A 23,180-nucleotide genomic window follows, 5' to 3' on the forward strand; every position below is an offset into this window, starting at 1 on the left:
GTACATAATGCACAGTTTCATAGCTTGTTTCAACATTTTGCAAGAACCCTCAAACCATTGCTATATGAATTAGAACTTGTTACATTTAAAAAGTGAAATAGGGGAGACAAAATGAAAAAACATCTAAGATGTACTTTTCTACACTTTTGTATTTAACTTGGGACATCTATTCTCATGTCTAGGTTATGTGGAAGCTTTAGTGATACCTGCAGGAGCGAGGAGAATCAAAGTTGTGGAAGAAAAACCAGCTCACAGTTACTTAGGTAAATGTCATATGTTTCAGCGTTCATGTCCTGGTTTAGTCAGGTTTTAGCAATGGTCAGTTTGGTCAGCATGCTAGCTAAACATGCTTTTGTGATTAATCAAAACTCCAAGTGGAAAAAAAAAATCTGTGAAAAATGCTTCTAAAGAAATTTTGTAGAAACAATAAAATAAAAGAATGGTGATAGCACCATTCTTCATATAGGTTTTATTTTGAACTTCTGTCTCATCTCATTTTGTTTATAGAATGTGTCAAAGAATGAATTTAGATGATGTAAGAGAAATGGTGCATACTTTATCTTCAACATTTTCAATTTTTCATACAGAAAGCGCTAAAGAAATTACTTCACATTAAAACTAATGAAAAGGAGTTTATACTGAAACATGGAATAATTTGTGCTCAGACAACAAAAAGCCCACATTGACCAGCATAGATCTAATCACCAGCAAAGTCAAAGCTCTAAAATTAGACTAAGAAAGCACAAGAGTATTCCTTCACGTTTTGAATTGTCTGAAAGTTTTAATGAACAAATTTAATCGCAATGAATTTATTTATTTTTTTTAGTTTTTCCATTTTAATGAAATTTTCTTTCATATAAGAAAGATTTTCTCTTTTAATGAGTTTTAAAGCTGTTGTATAGGAAAAATCATAATTAGTGCTGTTCCATGCACTGCTTAAGTTTAAATTGAGAGAGACTTTGTATGAGAAATAGGACAATGAAATAAAAAATCCCCTGGTTTAATCACTGTTCTTAGTTCTGCTCATAAATAATATCTACATTTAAAGAAACTTTTTACTTGAGTGTTCTCAGTTCTTCAGTTGAGAGAAAGTTGAAAATGGTGCATCTTAATTACAACAGCTTAAGTTATCAATGGGATACTCTTGGTTTGTCATGGGGTCTGCACCTGCCATGTCAAGGAGATTTAAATGTCTGGATTATTTCATTGCTCCCCCGTGGCCCATAGAGATGGATATGTAAGAGTGTTAAATCAATAACCGAAGTGTCATTGACATATTTTCTGAATTTTCCAAGTTTTTTTTGTTTTCCCTCTGTGTCTGCTGTGTTAAGATATGCGGACAACAAAAATTCTATGATTTTTTATTTTTAAAATGATGCAAAAATAAATAAATGTTGAAATTGGATTTGGGGAAATTAATTCCTTTTTCACGAGTAGCAAACTGATTCATCTCTTACCTTACAAAAGACAAAAAGAATGTAATGCTTTTTATGCCCATGAAATAATGTCAGTCATGCTGCTTATTTTTGAAAGTTGCTAATTGGTGCATAATCAGCTCTTAATTGCTTGTCATTTTAATTTTACTTATCTTAATTTCACTAATGTCAGTGTAAATAAGGATTAGGCAGTATTTCACTGCAATTCTTTTTGTTAAGCCTTTATGGGGAAGCAGGAACAGGTCTGCTACAGTATTTTGAATTAAAACCTGCGTGTTGCACCTCCTTTTCTTTTTTAACTAGCGGAAGGCACTTAAGTTTTTCACTTATAGGGGGTTTATTTGAAAGCATAAAAATCTGAATTCAATAGGAACAACATTTTGAACAGGAGTAACATAATGGAAGTTTTTTGAGGAAGGCGTATATATTTCATCTTAGAAACAATGTTCTTCAAAACACTGTGATGATAAATGTGAAATATAACACAGATTCATGTTTCTGATTTGTTTTCTATCTTTACAGTTCTGTATGCTAATTTTATGTTGCATAGTACTTTGCCCTATGCATTTATGTTCTTGAAATGAGTCAATACAGGCCAATGCTATTTCTATTTTGCTAATTGCCATATACACATTTTAGGATTAAGTTTTTTAAGTAATTGTGTAATTAGAGATACAGCTGTGAGCACACTTTAATCCAGTGTACGCTAAGAGCTGTGGTTTACAAAGTAGAAGCTAATTTAAACTGAGGGAAGATTTGATCCCTGTTGTGCGGCACAGGTGAAATACAGAGAGAGCCTAAGGGAAATGCCCTTCTCTGGATTGACTTACTGGCCAGGAAGCAGAGTCACTATGGTCTGGAAGCTGCCATGGTGTTGCTGAAGTGATTAGTAAAGCTACAGCCCACATCAGTAGCATCATTGGGTGATTGTGCTGTTGAAGCAAATCTTCAGAGGCGTTCTTCCTGAACACCTCAGATGTCCTCTTTATCTGAGGCATATCAACATACACCACGGTAACAGGAGCTCTGGTGTCGTAGGAGAAAAGACAGGGTGTAACTTTCAACTGCATTTACCGAATTGATCGGTCTGTCGAAGTCTGTCCTGTGGGAAGGTAGAAGCAGCGATATAGCCAAACATTAAGTATTCCTTCTTATTGACATTAGATGAGAAAATGCATAAGAGATTGTGATTCTTCTTTCATCAGCAGAGTATTCAGGAATAGGAATTATTTGTAGCAGTATAGACGGGGGGGGCGGGGGGGGAGTGTTTATTTAATTTGAGAATATTTCCTAAAGCATATACTTACTAATTTTGGAATTGGAATTCATTATTTTAAGAAAGAATTTTGAGATTTATTTTTAAAGAATAAACCTGCAGTGATAACCCTCTCTGCTTTTAAGTGTGTTGACATGAGACTTGGTTCATTGTCAGTTACTTTAATGAAAACTATTGTAAGAACAGCTGTAAAAAACTTGTTTCAAGAATTATCCAGATTTCTGTGGTCTAAGATAACGCCTTTTCTGTTGCTAAATTTTCGTTTATATTTGGAAGGTATTAAAAGCTTTTTCAAAAATAATTCTTAATGTAGGATACAAAAAGAAAGATTACGGGATTTTTGCGGAAGAGATACACTAGGCTTTGAGATTAGAGAGTTTATTCCCGCGACACTTGTATAACGGCATGACAGGTCCAGGCTCCATAATGAATTAATAAGATCAGTTAATGGTGTATAACTATACAAATGATGTACAATCTAAAACCTGAAATTTTTCTGTGCTAATTGGAAATGAGAGAAATTACTTGTTTTCAACTGAACTAAAGAAGCAGATTAGCTGTATCATTATTCTGATGTATGTGATCACGCTTCTTGAGGGATATAGACCCTTTGGACCCACAGTTTAACACTGCATGCCATTGTAATTGCTGATTGTCTTACAGGTATCAAGTACATAGGTGTGCTGTATTCTTGTCTGATTTCCTTTATGAAGTATGTTTTCAAGTTAAAAAAAAAAATGTTGGCCCATATTTTGGAGGAGGAGTGTGTGGGAAAGCAGATGGGGTCTGACAAATAATACAAAAGTTTGAATCCCTCATTTTTGACAATGTTAGTAGTTTCAGAACACCTTGGACCAAATCCTTAGACTATGTAATTTCTAATTTCAAGGGAAGCCAGTTGAGGAGCTGGTCCAGAGTCCGCTGGCACTAAGTATGTTTTTATTTCATATATAGAGGGCCATAGATGATGGTTAATAAGTAACACCTTTTGAAATCATTTTGCATCAAGATGAAAAAAATGCCCTCTGTATGACAAAATGGATTGACCTCACAGACCTGCCTTTGAAAAATAGCGGTGAACAGATTAAGAAGTTATGGGTAAAAATCAGGGGCCAACCCAACAAAGGAAGCTTCGTGATTGGTGTTTACTACAGGCTGCCTAACCAAGGGGAGCCCATTGACAAAGCATTCTTATTTCAGCTACAGGAAGCATTACGCTTGCAGGCTCTTACCCTGCCTGGGGGTGTCAATAACCTGACATCTGCTGGAAAAACAGCACAGTAAGCTGTAAACTGTCCAGGAGACTCTTGGAGTGTATCAAGGATAATGTCTTAATACAGGTGCTAGACAGCCCAGCCAGAGAAACAGTGTTACTGGACCTTGTTGGTTGCTTACCAACACAGATGAACTAATTAGTGAGGTCAAGCATGATTGCAGCCCAGGCTGCAGTGATCATATCCTGGTGGAACTCGTGATCTTGAGGGGTGTGGGCCAGGTGAAGACTAACGCCAGGATTCTGAATGTTTGGAGAGCAAACTTTCAGTTGTTTTAAGGAATTAGTGGATGAGACCCCCTGGGAAGCTGCCATCAGGGATAAGGGAGCAGAACAGAGCTGGCAGCTCTTTAAGCACATTTTTTCCTAGATTGCAAGAGCTCTCAATTCTCACATGTAAGAAATCAGGCAAGGAAGGCAGGAGACCAGCATGGCTGAGTAAGGACCTCCTGGTCAAACTGAAGGTAAGACGGAAATGCATAGACAGTGGAATCAGGGACAGGTATCCTGGGAAGAATACAGGGATGCTGCCCATATGTGTAGGGATGGGACCAGGAGAGCTAGGGTATGGCTGGAGCTGAGTTTAGCAAGGAATGCAAATAATAATAAGGGCTTCTACAGGTATGTTAGTCAGAAAAGGAAGATTAAAGAAAATGTACACACACACACACACACAAACACATACCCTGATAAATAAGACAGGAGAACTAATGACAATGAGCATGGAGAAGGCTGAGGTACTGAACAATTTTTTGCCTCAGTTTCAATGGTAATCACTCTTCCCACATCTCTGAAGTCCCCAAACGTCAAGTGGACTGAAGTCCTTCCCATTGTAGATCAGGTTTGAGACCACCTGAGGAACCTGAACATACCAGAGTCCATGGGGCCCAACAGGATGCATCCCAGGGTCCTGAGGGATATGGCTGATGTAATTGCCAAGGCACTCTCAAGCATATATGAAAAGTTATGGCAGTCGGGTTGAGTCCCCAGTCACTGGAGAAAAGGGGATATTGCACCATTTTTAAAAAGGTAATAAGGAGGATCTACCGGGAACTGGGAACTACCAACTAGTCAGCCTTACCTCAGTTGAAGTTTTCAAAGTTACTCAAGTCTGGAGTCTTAATGTTCTTAAGATGGCTTGAAGGGAACACAGGATAACCTGAATAGAAGTGAAACAACAACTTCTTTGACGGAAGATACCAGTGAAGTTACTCTCATTTAGAATTGAATTTCAGTAATTTTTTTTTATTTGTCAATTTTCTTGAGAAAAATAAGGGTTAGCCAAAATGATATTGTTTTGGTACTTTTCTGGAGAGTACGAATAACTTTTGCACTGAACAAAAGGCAAAATTCACAATTCACAAAGATGTCGACTTTCCTCTTATTTTGGTACAAATGCCTTTTTTCTTAACCTCTCCATAAAGCATGGCAATTTCAATTTAAGCAAAAATTTCAAAGTTGGTGTAGTATTGTACAGTTTTCCATAGAAAGCAATAAAAGGAATAGTAGGCACAGATTTACCCAGTGGAGCGCCAAGACCAGGGTACTGTTGCTCCCCACTGAGCACTGGGAGATGCAGTAGCTGAACTGTGAAATGTTGCATCTCTATGGCTGTGTAGCCTCTTGCACCTGATTGGAAGAGTTTATATGCCTGGTGCACATTGCACTCATCACCATTACTTAATTATCATTCTGATGATAGCTATTTTATGCTTTACAGAGATACAGTTGTAATTAGCTCCCTTGTTTTAGCACAAATTTTGGTCTTCATTAAAGTTGCAGCAGGTTTTCCCAGTCTGAATTTGCTTTTTTTTGTCTTTTTAGTTGTAGATGTATTGCTTGATTTGTATTGCCTGAGAGAGGATACACTTGTGTGCTGAATTTTCTTCCTGCGTTGCATTACTTTCTATAGGAAATCCTCCTTTATCGAAAGCTGAGCAGAGTGGGAGTATGTGTATGGTGTGGAATAAAACTCAGTGAGCTTGCTTACAATATGGGGTGTGACAAAGTCAAGAACAGAAGCTGGACTGCCTGAATCCAAGCCTAAATTTTAGGCTTGAGGATACCTTTTCTTACTTTGTCTAACCCTGGTGGCTCAAGTGAGGAATCTGAAAGCAGAAAATACAAGATCTGGCAGGATGCAAAGGCAGGGACTATAAGAATGAAGAACCGCCCACTGTAGGAGAAGATCAGGTTCGGGACCATCTGAGGAACCTGAAGGTGCATAAGTCCATGGGACCTGATGAAATCCATCCATGGGTCCTGAGGGAGCTGGCAGATGAAGTCGCCAAGCCGCTTCCCATTATATTTGAAAAGTCATATCAGTCTGTTGAAGTTCCCACTGATTGGAAAAGGGGAAACATAACCCCCATTTTCAGAAAGGGACAAAAGGAAGACCCAGGGAACTACAGGCCAGTCAGTCTCACCTCAGTGCCTGGCAAGATCATGGAGCAGATCCTCCTGGAAACTCTGCTAAGGTACATGGAAAATAATGAGGTGATTGGTGATAGGCAACATAGCTTCACCAAAGGCAAATAGTGCCTGAGAAACGTGGTGGCCTTCTATGATGTTGCCACAGCATTGGTAGATAAGGGGAGAGCAACCGACATCATCTTCCTGGACTTATGCAAAGCGTTTGACACTGTCCTGCACGACATCCTGGTCTCTAAATTGGAAAAGCATGGATTTGATGGACGGACCACTTGGTGGTAAGGAACTGGCTAGATGGCCACACTCAAAGGGTTGCAGTCTATGGCTCAGTGTCCACATGGAAACCAGTGACGAGTGGTGTTTCACGGGGGTCAGTACAGGGACCAGTGCTGTTTAACATCTTTGTCAGTAACATGGACAGTGGGATTGAGTGCACCCTCAGCAAGTTTGCCGATGACACCAAGCTGTGTGGTGTGGTTGACACACTGGAGGGAAGGGATGCCATCCAGAGGGACCTTGACAGGCTTGAGAGGTGGGCCTGTGCAAACCTCATGAAGTTCAGCCAGGCCAAGTGCAAGGTCCTGCCCCTGGGTCATGGCAATCCCAGGCACAAATACAGGTTGGGCGGAGAATGGCTTGACAGCAGCCCTGAGGAGAAGGACTTGGGGGTGCTGGTAGACGAGAAGCTCAACATGAGCAGGCAATGCGCACTTGCATCCCAGAAAGCTAACCGCATCCTGGGCTGCATCAAAAGAAGCGTGGCCAGCATGTCGAGGGAGGTGATTCTGCCCCTCTACTCTGTTCTGGTGAGACCCCACCTGGAGTACTGCATCCAGCTCTGGAGTCCTCAGTACAAGAAGGCCATGGACCTGTTGGAACGGGTCCAGCAGAGGGCCACGAAGATGATCAGAGGGCTGAAGCGTCTATGCTATGAGGACAGGCTGAAAGAGTTGGGGTTGTTCAGCCTGCAGAAGAGAAGGCCCTGAAGAGACCTTATAGTGGCCTTTCAGTACCTGAAGGTACTGAAGGATGGGGAGGGACTCTTTATCAGGGAGTGTTATGATAGGACACGGGGCAACTGCCTCAGACTGAAAGAGGGTAGATTTAGATTGGATATCAGGAAGAAATTTTTTACTGTGAGGGTGGTGAGGCACTGGAACAGGTTGCCCAGAGAAGTTGTGGCTGCCCCATCCCTGGAAGTGTTCAAGGCCAGGCTGGATGGGGCTTTGAGCAGCCTGATCTAGTGGGAGGTGTCCTTGCCCATGGCAGGGTGGTTGGAACTAGATGATCTTTTAAGGTCCCTTCCAACTCTAACCATTCTGTGATTCTGTGATTTCTCTATTCTGGGGCTAGGATTCCGGTCCCCTGCACATGTCTGCATGCTGTGGCACACATGTTCATTTTAAAGATAAGACAAAATGATGCAAGGTCTGCTGCTCTCCAGGGAGACGATGCTGCTCCATCTGAGCAGCATGACCCAACTGGACCTCAGCGCTTTCGAGTACATTTGTTTTGTTTCTCCACTGGGAAGAGGATTGGCCCCTACAGTTTAAACACTAAGCAGAACTTAATTACCATTAATAATAAAATGTTTAAACCTAAAATACCGGTTTTTAAATCTTGAAAAATCACTGGTTATTTTTAGTACAGGGCTGTTCTACAGTGTTAATGGATTTTATAGTCTTAACATTTATTACAAAGTGCTGCAGTGGTACACATCAGTGGTGTCTTACGCAATTGTATTTCTGCCAGTCCATAGACCTGTTGCCATTGTTTCCCATAGAAACAAAACATAACAGTATAAATATGAATAGGAGAGAAGATGATTACAGGAGTGACTCACATTAACTTATGACTTTAAAAAAGAAATCTTGGACAAGGCTTAAACTTTTGAGGTACTCTTCCAGCAGTCTTATGCCAAACGTGCAATTTCAATGAAGAGGAATGTGTAAAACTTCTTGTTCTGAAGGTGACTTCAAGTATATTCTACTTCACATGATTATTTCAGACCTGATCTGGACAAAAGAAAATAAAGTAAAATAAAATAAAATTACAAGTCTTTCACAGAAGAACCTGTTTAGTTTGCTATAGAAAATTAATGTAAAATCCTGTGCTCTCAATGTATGAACTGACTTGATGATGCTTTTGAATATAAATTAGGCCAACAAGAGGAATGATTCAGCCAAAAAGAATAATCTTTTCCTATTTATTAGAAGCATCAAATGTTCATTTTGAAAGTGTGTAAAATAAGTATTTAGGTAGGATGACAGTAGTATTGTCACATTCCAAGGTGCAGAAAAAGGCAAATTTAGTTATTAGAGGGAAAAGAATAATGAACTAGAATTTTTTTGAAGCTTTAGCATAATTCCATAAATCTTGAAGAGTATCTTGTGAAAATTTTGTTTCCCATGCCTTCATGGATTATGGAAATGGCCACCCTGGGAATACAGAATGGTTGTCTTTGCCTTAAATTAATTCAGTGATCAAATTATGAATTATGCTGGAGCCTGTCAGTCTCTTTAGGCATTAAAACACTGATGTTAACTTCAAGTAATGTTAAGCACACATGGTTTTGCCAAGCATTCCTTCCAGAAAGTGTTTCTGAAGCATGTTCCAATTTAAGTTCATGTATAGTAGGATTCATAAATATCTGTGCAAACCGAGTTAGGTGATTTCACCTACTTACTAAATTATCCAAACAGGAAGTTAAAGGAGGCCCAAATCACTACTGAACAGATACTGTTTATGTTAGTATTTTTTCATGTATTTTACAGCTCTTCGAGATGCTGGAAAACAGTCAATCAATAGTGACTGGAAGATTGAGCATTCAGGAACGTTCAATATTGCCGGGACAACTGTCCATTATGTTCGGAGAGGTCTCTGGGAGAAAATATCAGCCAAAGGTCCCACGACATCACCTTTACATTTACTGGTATGACAATATGGATTTGGTTTTATTACCTGAGTCCTATCATATAGCATGGTAACTAATATTTTTTTTTCCAGGCTCCTGAAGATAATGAGATCTATGTAAGATATACCTGCTTTTAAACATATATATATACACACACACCTGATTATATATATAGATACATATATACATACACACACACACCTGATTATATATATAGATCTGTCGTCCGACTTCTAAAAAAATGTATTTAAATCCAAGAATAATCTTTACATTGTTGAGGCAAGCTGGAAGGTCTCAGCATTCCTACAAATGTCATAAAAAGCTGATGTGCTGCTTAAGGAGAGAGATTCAAATTAATATCAGATGGTTTTTATCCTGGCTGACTATAGCACAGCATCGCCATTTGAGGATTGCAGTCACCAGGTTCTCCATGAAGTACAGTTTTGGTGCATTTCAGTGAAGGGGAGGAAAAGTTGATAGCCACCAGAAAGAAAGAGGAAGATGAAGAAGGATTACTTCACAATTCAAAACCCTTCAAATGCAAGAAATTGTCTGGTATATCTGAAATAGTTTTAAATCTGATGCATCTAGGAAAGACCTCCTCTATTTAAGAGCACTGAAATCACAGGACATAATCATCCTCCAGATTTCTGGTGAAATCTGTTTGCTTATTTCACACGGAGAGCTTTTCTTCGACGTTTCTGTTAAGTAAAATAATTTTTCCAATTGTCTTGATTTGGATAGTGTCATTAATTCCTTCTACAAAATCCATCAGGAGGGTTGAAAGGCTATAGGACATTAAGTCATTCTGTCGTGCTTTTTAAGATTATCTCCTCACAGTTCAGAGTTTGTCTTCCACAGTGTCTGTGTACATAGGTAGGTTTTCCTTCTCTCTGTCTTGCAGGTGCTGCTCTTCCATGACCAGAGCTATGGTCTACACTATGAGTACACAATCCCACTGGATCCTCTTCCTGAGAATCAGAGCTCTAAAGTACCAGAGCCTCTTTTCATGTGGACTCATTCTGGCTGGGAGGACTGTGATGCTGTATGTGGAGGAGGTAAAATAAAAGAAAAATGTACACACACACACACACATATTAAAAATGTATATGTATATACAATGTGTATGTACATGTACTATATATATGTGGGTGCATACAATATGCATATATATATATATACACTGCGTGTGTGTGTATATATGTATCTCAATTAAAACACATGGTGTATTAATATTTAAGACTCTAATGGTCAGTGTTTTATATTTAATAGAAATATCCTCATTGCAGCTTGTATGATTCCATACAATGGTGGACATACTTCAGCCTCATGCTTCCTGATTATATTAAAAGAATAGTCATAACTCTAGGAAAAGATTCAAACTAAATAAAGTAAGTAGAAAAAGATGGTAGTGAAAGAACAAAATCTAGATTAACAAAGCAAGTTCAGGACGCAGTTTCCAAGAAGAAATACAAGTGCAAGAGCTAGAACAAGAATAGAAAGTCCATATGCATTCCGCTCTGTATTTGGAACTATTGAAGATAAATGATCTGTAAAAGACATTGCAAACTACAGAAAAGCTGAACCCCAGTCTGAGATCAAATATGTACAGTTAGTAACATGAGTTGAGGATGATCCAGAAACATATGGAACAAATATTACAACAGCAGATATTAGTATGCTGATGTGATATTTTCCCTATGTTTATGTTTATAAACCATAAAAAATGTGAATTTGGAAGAGCAAAATACAGATACGAAAGCAAGTATTGGAGCATGAATGGTATTGCTGTAACAAAATCCTTTAAAACTGCTATTTAGAAGATGGTTATTCAACGGGGTAATTACACCGAAAAAACACTTTAGAGGTTTTTTTTTAATGAATGCAGCCTAGAGATCTGTTCATACCTTATGCAATTAGTCAGACTTACACCTTGAATTTGAAATCTTGATTTTTTGAAACCTGCATTTCCTGCTTACGACCTCAACAGTCATGGTTGCTCTGATCAGCAGTTCTGAAAACTGCTGTGCACCTTGTGATTGAATAAGAAGGCCTGGAAATGCTTTACTTTCTCATAACAGCAGCATAAGGAACACAGTGTTCTAGCTCCTTTAACTCTGTGAACAATCCTGGTGTCATGACAGATTACTGTAGTTTCCATAAACATGCTTTTTGTGGTTTGGTAAGAAAGCGTCTTCCCTGAAGGTATTTTGTATGTGGTGCTAGTAGCATCCTCTGTTTCTTAGTAGTGCATTCCTATTCATTTGGAGTATTCATGCTTTTTACAGTTTCCTGACGTATTTTTAGAATAATTTTAATGCTACCACAATCTCTCATTGTTGCCCCAAATATTTCTAAGGTTACCTATCATCTGGAGAAGTCTTAAAATGCAGTATGACAGTAATTTATTCTACATTAATGCTTAAGTAAATATTTAAGTGTTTTACTGTAATGTTTATTTATCATATTTTTATGTTGTAACTGGCCTTCATTTTTTGTTATTGTCTAAAATAGCTGAGTTAATACAAAATTCCATAAAAGTTATTTCTACTGCAAATATTCTGAAATACAAGTGAAAGATTGTTCCTACTTTAGACAAAACCATTTTAACTGTTCTTTTCGTTCTTCATATTTAAATATGAAGCAATAATGAAATTAAAATGCTGCAGCTTGTACCCTGTGTAAATATTTGTGTTTCAATTTTTAACATCAATATTTTGATGAATCTGATTAAAGAATATAACAATTATCGGTAGTTTTGCTTAAATGTTTAAAGCGTATGTCAGGATGAAACTATTGATGAAGCCATGTGGTTTTGTGCATGTTTATATATGTAACTGTTCTGCGACCTCCTATGCTGCAGAAAAGCTTTCTTTTCTGTGGGAGAGCGTATGAATACAGAGATGTATATGTAAATGCAGAGAGAACAGTCAAACATTTCAAATGCTGTATATGATAGATTAGTTGCATGTGCTCTCATATACACAAGCGCTGTGTAAAATGTCAGCTGTGGTCACACACATAATGCGCATTTATAACTTAACCGCTCCATCCGCAGGCACATTTCTGACCACAGGGAATGTTGCATGCTTAAGTCTGCCTTGCCCCTGCATGCACCCTGTTTGCTGGTAAACTTCCAGATAGAAACAGAGTCTTAAAATGTAACCATAGGAAAAAATGGTTATGAACCTGTTTTCTACTAATTGAAGTCTTTAATTCAAGGATTGCTAGTTTGCTAAAGACAGGCTCCCTGTCTAATTACAATCCTGCTTGCGGTAAGTAGTATGTTAAATTCTGATTTCTAATGCCTCCAGCTTCACGAGACACCAGGCTCCAACCCACCCATCAGGGCAAGGTTTCTGTGCAGAACATGCACTAGATCTCTGCAGGCAGGACCCAGCTTCCTAAATGATTACCCTACAGATCAGGTCAGTTTTGTGCCCTCTTTAGTTCATGGGAAATAGTGCAGGGTCCTTACTGAAGGTTCCACATGCTGAGTGCCGGCCATGCCTGCCAGTATACTGATAAACCAGGCAGAACTACTAAACTCGAGCAAGACAGAGAAGCAGGACTTGTCATTCCTTTTCTTATTTTATATATTAATGAACAACCATACTTTTCCCTGTAATTTTTGTGCAAGCTTTTCTCAGCGCTGGGGCCTCAGCAGTTGAGAAAGAAACAATTATTCCAGTAAGGCTAAGGGTCTGGCCTATGACTAGTTACAGGAATAGAGCAACAAAACTCTGTTGACAATGACGTGCAAAGATTGGATTATAAAATCAAATTGTTCCCTAGAAACTTTAATATCTCTCTTAAGCTCCCTGCTAGCTTTGATTTTCTTTTACAGGTTTTACAGTTCTTTTAGCCAAACTGTACATGAAATTGCTATGCCTGGTAAAGATATTTTCATCCTTCCTTTTTTAACGAAGTTGCATATTCCTGGTTTCCCCACATACCTGCTTTATTTTTGACTAGGTGAAAGAAAGACAACCGTCTCTTGCACAAAGATTATGAACAAGAATATCAGTCTTGTGGACAATAAGAAATGCAAATATTTAACAAAACCTGAACCACAGATTCGCAAGTGCAATGAACGGCCGTGCCACACCAGGTAATAATGATTTGGTTAAATTAAACTGTAATACCAGATGTAAAAATCCTGGGTGCTAAGAGAGATGACTGCCTCTGGCAATGAATGTGCAGTAAATACATGCAAACAAGAGGTTATAATGCAAAATGTAGGTAAAATAGAAACTTGCTGCTGTTTGTCCAGAGTTTTAATGAAAGAGAGTCTTTAAGCACCATGCCTAAATCAATTCTTATTCAATAAAGCAGCTCATTACTTATATAACAGAATGATGCGTACTATGAAATTGAAATTTAAATTCTTTTTAAATAAAGATGGATTTAATCCCATGCTTTAAGTAATTATATGCTTTAGTGTTTTGTTCAATCAAGGCTTTGCTTCTTTAGAAGTTCTCAGTAAGGTCTGGGTGCACTAAGTAGTAAATAAATAAATAAAATATGTTAATTGTGTCTTCTACATTGATGCAACTTGAAGTATAACGAGCCTTCCACTCACTCCTCTCCTCCCTCTCCCTCATTCTTTTGTATAGAATCATAGAATCATTGAATTGCTAGGTTGAAAGGGACCTTTCAGATCATCTAGTCCAACCATCAACAAAAAACCATCTGACAAAAAACCAACCTCTGACAAAAACCATCACTAAACCATATCTCTGAGCACTACATCTACCTGTCTTTTAAATACCTCCAGGGGTGGTGCCTCAACCACTTCCCTGGGCAGCCTGCTCCAGTGCTCTCAGTGTAAAAATTTTTCCTAATACCCAGTCTAAACCTCCCCTGGCACAACTAGAGGCCATTTCCTCTTGTCCTGTTACCTGGGAGAAGGGACTGACCTCCACCTATCTCCAGCCTCCTTTCAGGTAGTTGCAGAGAGCGATAAGGTCTCCCTTCAGCCTCCTTTTCTCCAGGCTAAACAATCCCACGTCCCTCAGCCAGTCCTTATAAGACTTGGGCTCTAGACCCCTCACCAACTTTGTTGCCCTTGTCTGGACCCGCTGCAGCACCTCAATGTCTTTTTTATGGTGAGGGGCCATGTGGATCAATAGGCCGAACTAGACTCTGATGGTGGAGTGGTGGAAGAAGCTGGAGGAGCATTTTTTCTCTGAATTTCACCCCAGGAGGCAGCTGCAGCATGCAGCCCGTGCCAGTCAAAGCCCACCCCATTTGGTGTCGCTGCAGCGGAGCTGGCGGCCTGCTCCTTGCACTGGCTGTCTGGGCTGGCACAGTGACGCATTTCAGAGTTTGCCATCCTGCTTCCAAATGGCAGCGAAGAATTATGACTGTCCCCGACTATTGTGTGGACTTGGGGAAGGTATCTGGTACCTTTCGAGGGAGGGGACAGCAGCTAGCAATAGTCGGCTTCATCCCCAGGAGTAAGCACAGGTCTGTTGCAGTCATCTGGAGGAGAGGTAGATGGTATTTTTAAAGAAAACACTGCAAAGTAAATAAAATGTAAATATTGTTGAAGAAAGTATGTAAAATGAACTGCAAGACATTGCTTTCTTGGAAAGGATGAAATACTGAAATTGAGAAAACACGCAAAAAAAAAAAAAAAAAACCCAACCAAAAAAACCCAGTAAGGTTTGGACTTACCCAGACTAGGGTATTACACTTTGGAAGAATTATTTGTGTTTCATAATATACATACTTGAGCAGGTCTTTATTTTATTTTATTAACATCACTGTGCACTTAATGGATAGAAATGGAATAGTCTGATCTTTTTCTGAGGCCTTGCCAACTATAAATTGTCAATGTAGTTTTTCCAGCTTATTAAATGAAATATTTTAAATGTTGCTAATTGCTACTCAGAGACGCTGTGCTGAGAAATGTAGGATATCATGATTGTTAACTTCTGTTCGAGTTTTTAAAACAGTGTTAGTGATTCTTACAAAACAAATACTGTTAGCTTTCAACAGAAATGTAACTAAAGCGTACACTTGCATAACTAGCTGTTTGTTATTGGCACTTGAAGAAGTATCTTAAACTCTATTTCATTATCTTGACAGGCTGTGATTTGTAAACTGAGTCTCTGGACTGATAATAAAAAACTTTAGTTGGATGTTTTATTTTCTTACAACAAATGTGTGACAGAAGGTTGGAACAGATTTGTTAAATCTCAGTTTCCTAAAAACTCTCCCTTGCAATCTAAGTCTTCTGGGACATACTTGTGTACTACAGAGCTGTTTGATTTTTAAGGGCACATGGCCATAGTCTGGAGCTATAGAACATTTGGGGAAAATGATGTTCTAGAACGATTGCACTCCAGGTACGTGGGCTTTGCCAAGCTGCTTCAGCCTTCCTTGCTGGTAGGATTTAAACCGCACAACCTGAGTTAGGCCTGACCCCGAAGAACATGAAGAAGTCTGGGCTCTTACATTTCTCCAGAACAATGAGCCTTTTATACAGGAGTGATTCTGTCTTGCGACTGAGTATTTTCAAAGAATGCTGGACTTTACATGCATGGCATGCACTTGACATATAGATAGCCATATTGATAGAGAATAACAGACAGGCTGATCAGTGATCTGTCATCTTTAAAACGTATGTCTATTTTTGAGCTTTTCTAATGGGAATTAAAATAGGAGGAGAGTACTATGAAAACACAGGGACAAAGGGCTAGGGAATGAAATGATATGAAGATTAACACCTTATTTAATGTAAAATACGCTAGATGAGTAAGTAATCCATTAACAAAGTGAAGTTAAAATAAGGTGAAAAACATGCAAGTATGTCATGGTGTGTGTTAGGGTAAGGAAGAGAGTAAGATGATGTGATGGTACTTTTCCCTTCCTGATTTCTTGTTACTGCATTGCCTGTATTTCTTTGTAGATGGATGATGACAGAATGGACTCCGTGTTCAAGGACGTGTGGAAAAGGGACCCAGAACAGACAAGTAGCCTGCACACAGCAGCTCAGAAATGGGACCCTGATCAGGGCTAGGGAGAGGGATTGCCTTGGGCCAAAGCCCGCTTCTGCACAGCGCTGTGAAGGCCAGGACTGCATGACTGTGTGGGAGGCGGGAGTCTGGTCCGAGGTGCTGTATTTGTTTATGCAAATAGTCCATAGCGATTATTTATACCTTACTATTTTCTGGGAATATGATTTTTTCAGCGGCAAGTGGCACAGCTCAGCCTAATGATTTTCACGGTCCTCATGCAATGATTTGGCAAAGGGATCAGGGACTAAGAAAACCAGCCGCGTAGAACTACTACATTTTACCTAGTTAATGTCCTGGAACAGTTTCTTTTGGCCAGTTTTCAAGCACGTATAATCAAGTATGTCCTGACTGTAGTAGTGGGTAACCAGGGTTAAATGGAATTAAGGCCATCGCTTATCAGCTACCAAGCCTTGGCTTCAGATTGAGAACATCTCTGACATACTTTTGTACCAAGGGGTGTTGATCAGCAGCCATTCTGCTTCAGAGAAGCTGTAAGGGGAGCTGCTTGCAAAGAAGGGCATTTCTTTCCCTTCCTCTCTCTTCTCACCTCCTTTTCCAAGAACAGCACAAGCAGTGGGCAAAAGGGCTTATAAATAACACAGTTTCGCCTAAGTTGCATCCTGAAGCATTGCTGTAGAAAATGCAATTATTATTCAAAAAGCTTTATTAATTTAAGATCTTTGAATGCATGGGTCCATTTGACTTTCTTCTTCCTCTAAAAAGCTGTGCTACTTCTAGAAGCAATTGACTGTGGTGGAAGGGTGGTGTTATCATTCCCATCTGGACAAGCTGATGGTTTTGTTTGGAGCATCTGTCTCCATTGAAAGAGCAGGGCAATTCTGATTGCCTCCCGTACCAGAAGCTGTGCTATGGGTCCCTCTGGGTTCCAAATACAAGTAGCAGATTCTGAACTTGGGTGCAGTTCTTTCTTTGGGCTCCTCTACTCAGCAGAACCCCTTGATACCCAAGGAAGAAACAGCTAAGACATAGGGAATGTTTTCAGAGATAAGAGAAGTAAATAGCAGCAGTTCTTGGTTTGGTACACAGAGGTTTATAATGCGAGGGTTGGCTGTGAGAAGAATGGTATTCAGTTAGAGAGGTGCAAGAAAGAAACCTAGATTGTTTAGTTGGTTTGTTTTACTTGAGAGATGAGAAATAAGTAAGCATGTTTTTGTTGGAAGCGATAAATACATTTTGAAGAGTGAGGTGTTTCCCATGGCCATTCCTACTATCACCATTATATTGGAAGCTAGCCATTACTGCTTCCTGCAGTTATAATCAGCTTGGCAAAGGAGAGTTTTGATCTGCAAGCAGTGGGATGATCAAAAGCAGTGATAATGTTTTGAGAAGGAAATGGCATAATTTTTGGCAGTGTAAGTGGAAATCGTGGAAAAAAACATAGATTAAGACCTTCTGTGCAACTCAAAGAGAGTTTTCACATGCTGTATATGCAGTGACTTTGAATTTTCAAATTTAGTCTGGATTCTTGCATAGTTTTAGAATATTTACTTTTCCATTTTAACTTTTTTCCCTCACAAAAAAGGTCTGTTAGACACTAGTAGAATTTTTCTGAAGTTGCTTCATAACTTATTCCTATGAACATTATTTAGATTTTCTTTCATTATATTTCCTTTCATTCAAAGAAAAAAGATTGCCTAATATTTTCAGTATAACATTTTGCATTCATTTCATCATAACTTTTCAGATGTTTCCTTATCCAAAAGCCTAGATTTTCCTTGAGCAAATATTTTTTGATCTAATTATATATTTTTAACTAAAATGCAACAATTCTCATTCTACCCAGTAAGTATTTTTTGTTCTTTTGTTAGTTTTTAACAAATCCATTGTCTGTGCAATTGAAGTTCAGAAGTCAGGAAATCACTGAAGTCTTGAAATATTTATGTTAGCCTGGTAGAGGTCATTAGAAGGGGATAAAATGGGGCAACTATGACTTGTGTAGAAACCTGAAAAACATCTTTTTCCAACAGTGCTCTGTTAAGTGTGGTAAGGGAGTACGGCATCGGACTGTGAGGTGCACCAATCCCCGCAAGAAATGTGTTTTGTCCACAAGACCTAAAGAAGCAGAGGACTGTGAGGACTATTCCAAATGCTACGTCTGGAGAATGGGAGACTGGTCTAAGGTGAGACATCTTTCTGATAGTAGCGCCCCACAGCATAATGCATTTTGGACTTGGGGGTACTGATGGATGAAAAACTGTACATGAAGCAGGCAATGTGAGCTTACAGTCCAGAAAGCCAACCATATCCTGGGCTGCATCAAAAGAAGCGTGGCCAGCAGGTCAAGGGAGGTGATTCTACCCCTTTACTCCACTCTCATGGGATCACACCTGGAGTACTGTGTCCAGGTCTGGAGTCCTCAGCACAGGAAGGACATGGACCTGTTGAAGCGGGTCCAGAGGAGGGCCATAAAAGTGATCAGAGGGCTGGAGCACCTCTCCTGTGAGGACAGGCTGAGAGAGTTGGGGTTGTTCAGCCTGGAGAAGAGCAGGCTCCGGGGAGACCTTATTGCAGCCTTTCAGTACTTAAAGGGGGTCTGAAGGAAAGGTGGGGACAAACACTTTAGCAGGGCCTGTTGCAATAGGACAAGGGATAATGGCTTTAAACTAAAAGAGGGATGATTCAGACTAGATATAAGGAAGAAATTTTTTACCATGAGGGTGGTGAAACAGTGGCACAGGTTGCCCAGAGAGGCGGTAGCTGCCCCATCCCGGCAACATTCAAGGTCAGGTTGGACGCGGCTCTGAGCAACCTCATCTAGTTGAAAATGTCCCTGCTCATTGCAGGGGGGTTGGACTAGATGACCTTTAAAGGTCCCTTCCAACCCAAACTATTCTGTGATTCTGTGATTTTGTAACCTGATTGCTTTGTAAGAATTGCTTTTATCAGGAGTTCAGGAGTCTTCCAGTTGAAGGAATAATGAAGCTACCAAAAGAACCAAAACCCAAAACCAAAACATGTAGTCGCACCAAGATCATAGTAAAAATAAAAATCAGAAATATGAAAAAAGCATGAGATGAATCTTCAATATCATGCAAATCTGATATAAATGTATTGTTGTCAGTAGGCAGGCAAGCAACTCCAGAAACTGCACCTCACTCCAACCTCACAGTTTGCACATTTCATTAATTTCTGTTTACACATTTTGTGTTTCCAATAAGTCACACTCTCTAGCCTTGTAAGGAAGCACGTTTAGCCTATTAAATTTCTACATAGACCATTTAATATCTAAGAATCATCTATTACTGTCTCTTCTGAACACTCGACATAGCTGTCAGTACATTATTTCCTTGGCCTATGGGTTTTGATTTCAGTGAAGTATATAAGCCTAGACCAAACCGTAACAGAAAATATTGGTTAGATCAGTGATTGTGTTATTGGACTGGGACCTTGAACATCTGATACAGTTTTGAATATACAAAACATGTTGAAATACTGAAATTGAACCTGGAGTGTCAAGGTTTTCTCTTGCCATAGCACAGACCACACTTTAGCAGAGATTGTAATCTTTTTTTTTCCTTGCTTCTCTTCATAACTTTGCACACAATACTTCTACTGTCAGTGCCTAACATTATTGCAGCAGTTTTTAACTTGCTTGTATGGAGAAGTATTTAATGTATTTTTAGTTGTCTTTCATGTGATGTAATAGCTGGAAACAAGGACTAAAGCCAGCAGTGAGTGACTAGCCAGTGTTCCAAGAATTAGCTGCAAATACTCTGTGGGTAACTAGTGTTTCATAGAATTCTGTTTGGGATCTCCCATTTTATCATGACGGGGTACAAACTGTCACTCTCACATTACTATTTATTCAATTTTCTTTACTTTTTTCAAATTGAAAGGATAAAGGGTAGTGTCAAATTATTTTTTTTTTCTAGTGGTGATCATTTAAAATATTTGGACATATGTTGGAACAGCCTCACAAAAAAGAGAAGATAACCTCTCTATGTTAGCTACTTCAAAAGCACAAAGTAGTATAATTGTTATTTTTTTTAACAACAGGAACAACTACAGTAGCAGGCTTACTTTCACAAGATGTGTCTGGCAATAAAGTTCAGTATTTGCATTTCCATACCACAGAACTGCATTAAAAAGCTGCATCATTTATCATTAGCACCAGTAGAGAGTAGGTAATGGAGAAATGACCATCTGCTTTGTTAGTTGAAGCAGTCATTCAAATCAGCTTGCTGAAGCTAGGTAGGGATGCTCAGACAGTTACACTGTGTTCCCAGTGCCTCTGGAGAAAAGAAGAGTTTTATTCTCTATTTCAGTACTTTTCACAAACATCCATGTCATAGATGAATGTACTTCTTCCTGTTTAAAATTTACTGACATCTTTTATGTTCTGCTTTCCTCCTGCAGTCAAAGCTGTTACACTGTCACCTAAATTGTACTTTAAACTTCAAAATCAGAAGATGAGGAAATACTTCATATGGAATTGACAAAACCTTTTGAACAGTTAACATATAGCCTGAATGTGCAGCTGAGATTTTCCAAGATTTATACCAAAAAATAGATACTTCAATTTCTCTACAGAGACATGAGTTCAATTTAAAATATACTTGGATTTCCTTTTTTTTTTTTCCCAGTTACTATTCTGTTCCATTGCTAGAGTACATAGCAACATGAAGTCATGGCATACATGTTAATATGTCTGCAATGGGGGAAACAAATGGAAAGCTCAGATAAATGTTAATCTTTGCTCACTGTTTGTTTCTAACTCAGGGGTTCAGTGCAGCCTTCTGTGTTCACTGTTTTTACTCTTTAGGATTGTTCTTGACATTGACAGAAGGCTGTTCCTTTGAGCAGAGCCAAGTTCCCTCAAGCTAATGCCAGGACTTGGCTTGAAAAATTTAAATGACGCTTCTCACACATTAAAACAAGAGGCTTAATGTGATCCTTATTGGCTTTGCTGCTCCCCTTGAACTCCTAAGGCATAATTTTAAATGAAGCTTGAATTGCGCTATTACTGAAAAGATAACATTATTAATAATCATAGTAGAGCTGTAATAGACTTAATTTTTTTAGAGGTACAGTCACAGAGGGATCAAATAATTCTTCTGCTCAATGTTTTAACAATAATACCAAGATCAAAGATATTCGATCAAAATTGCAAGTTCCAATAGGTCAATAAACACATCAATCCTTCTAAAACTCTGAATTAATTTAAAAGCATACTGTTTAGCCTGGACTGTATGCAGCATTAAACTCCGTAATAGCTCTTAAGTCAGCAAGGTGGCTCAATACGCTAAATATTGCTGTTCTTAACATTAGTTGGGCTCTATGCCTGCCCTTGTGAGGAAAATGAGTACGATGAGAAAGTAAAGAATATAGCTTAAGCTGAGCTTCTGGAGCCAGCATCTAGCAACATTACCAATTACATTGTCTTTTCCCAGTGAATGCTATCCTTGGAATACCATACTTAACAATGTACAAGTGACCTTCAGATGAGGAAAGCTTATAGCTCATAGCTACTGTAGCACCAGCTAGGGTGAGGCGTAGCTCAGTCTTATTAGCAGCAGTGTCCGATACTAAATTGTGTGTTGCTACCCATTTCAAGGACAGGGTCATGCTCAGAGGAATTCACCATGTAAGAATAAACAAGTAGGCAGGGGAGAGGTGAAATGAAATTCATATGAACTGTGTGTTTACACATCCACCTGGCTTACTAGAGAAGTTCACATCATTGTAGAAGTCATTCTCCAAAAAAGACTTCAATATCAACAGTATAAGGTGCTCAAAGGGCGGCAGGTCTAGGGTGCTTTACTTTATGTATAAAGTTGCGTATATTTTTTTTGCTGTTACCTAGACTCTTCAGAACATTGGTGGAATAAATGAAGCATGAGAGACATGATGAATTTTGGAAGGGAGAATAATTTGGAGAGTGAATTTTGAAAATAATAATTAAGAGGTTAAGTTTGATACGATATTATACTGAAAACTTTTTGAGAGATTCAGAAGGGGATAATAGAATCAAACAAGTGGGCAACAGGGTAGAATTTAGAAACAGCCATTTGTAACATGTGAAAAAATGTAGTATGTGTGTATAGGAGACCAGAGAAGATAATATGGCATAAGTTCTAAAAAGACATTTGGCTGTGGAGGCTGGAAAGAGGATGCATTCAGTAGAAACTAAAGAAGTAGCAACAGCAGAATTTCTAAATGGTATCTGTGTGTTAGACTAGAGATGCAGAGGACTTAAACGCGACATCTGGGATAATGGCCCCAATGGTTGGGATGGAGTTCTCTTTGCCTGAAGAAGAAAAAACTAGGAACAAAGTTTAATCTGCTAATTTTTTTCCAGTGAGTCTGAAAGGACATCTGAAGCAAGTGTTCATTTTTTACACCAATAAGTCCCAGAATTCATGGCCTATTCCCAATTATTTATTTAAGACAGTACATCCAGTGCTGGCTAGAAAGTGTGTGCGTGTATCACGGGGGAAGTCAAGTCTCCAGCTCTTGGGGACGACAGAGTGATCCGAACATGTCAGAGAGAGATCTCCCAGTCCAGTGGTACAAAAAGCAGCTGTCAGTGATGAGGATTCGTTCTCTTGTGTCCCAGTCAAAGAACACATGAAAATTCAGAAAGGCAAAAAACCAAACTGTTTTTTTGCCACCTATTCAACAGCATGAGGCATTCAACCTTTACACTGTGTGCTTAAACATTTGAACAACCCCTAAATTTCCATAGGAAATAGACTCAACTGATTTGGACTCCTTCAATTAAAAAAAGTAGAATTTGGTATTAATGTTACAGTTTTACTGACAAAGTAATTAGCCTTGGTTTTATTCTTTGGATCCTCATCCAAAA

At 38.9% G+C, this 23,180-nt stretch overlaps 1 protein-coding gene across 1 annotated transcript in view; it reads left to right on the plus strand.

Moving 5' to 3' along the window:
- The window catches only part of ADAMTS19 (ADAM metallopeptidase with thrombospondin type 1 motif 19), a 147,399-nt gene that overhangs the window by 107,101 nt on the left and 17,118 nt on the right, over positions 1–23,180 (plus strand). Inside the window, exons 16-21 of the mRNA XM_074569395.1 lie at positions 183–263; positions 9,190–9,347; positions 10,234–10,387; positions 13,305–13,440; positions 16,246–16,450; positions 18,343–18,495. Coding sequence (XP_074425496.1) covers positions 183–263; positions 9,190–9,347; positions 10,234–10,387; positions 13,305–13,440; positions 16,246–16,450; positions 18,343–18,495 — 887 coding nt within the window. The remainder of the gene's footprint in view (positions 1–182; positions 264–9,189; positions 9,348–10,233; positions 10,388–13,304; positions 13,441–16,245; positions 16,451–18,342; positions 18,496–23,180) is intronic.

The sequence above is a fragment of the Larus michahellis genome, chromosome Z (genome assembly GCF_964199755.1).
Source record: "Larus michahellis chromosome Z, bLarMic1.1, whole genome shotgun sequence".
Lineage (NCBI taxonomy): Eukaryota > Metazoa > Chordata > Aves > Charadriiformes > Laridae > Larus > Larus michahellis.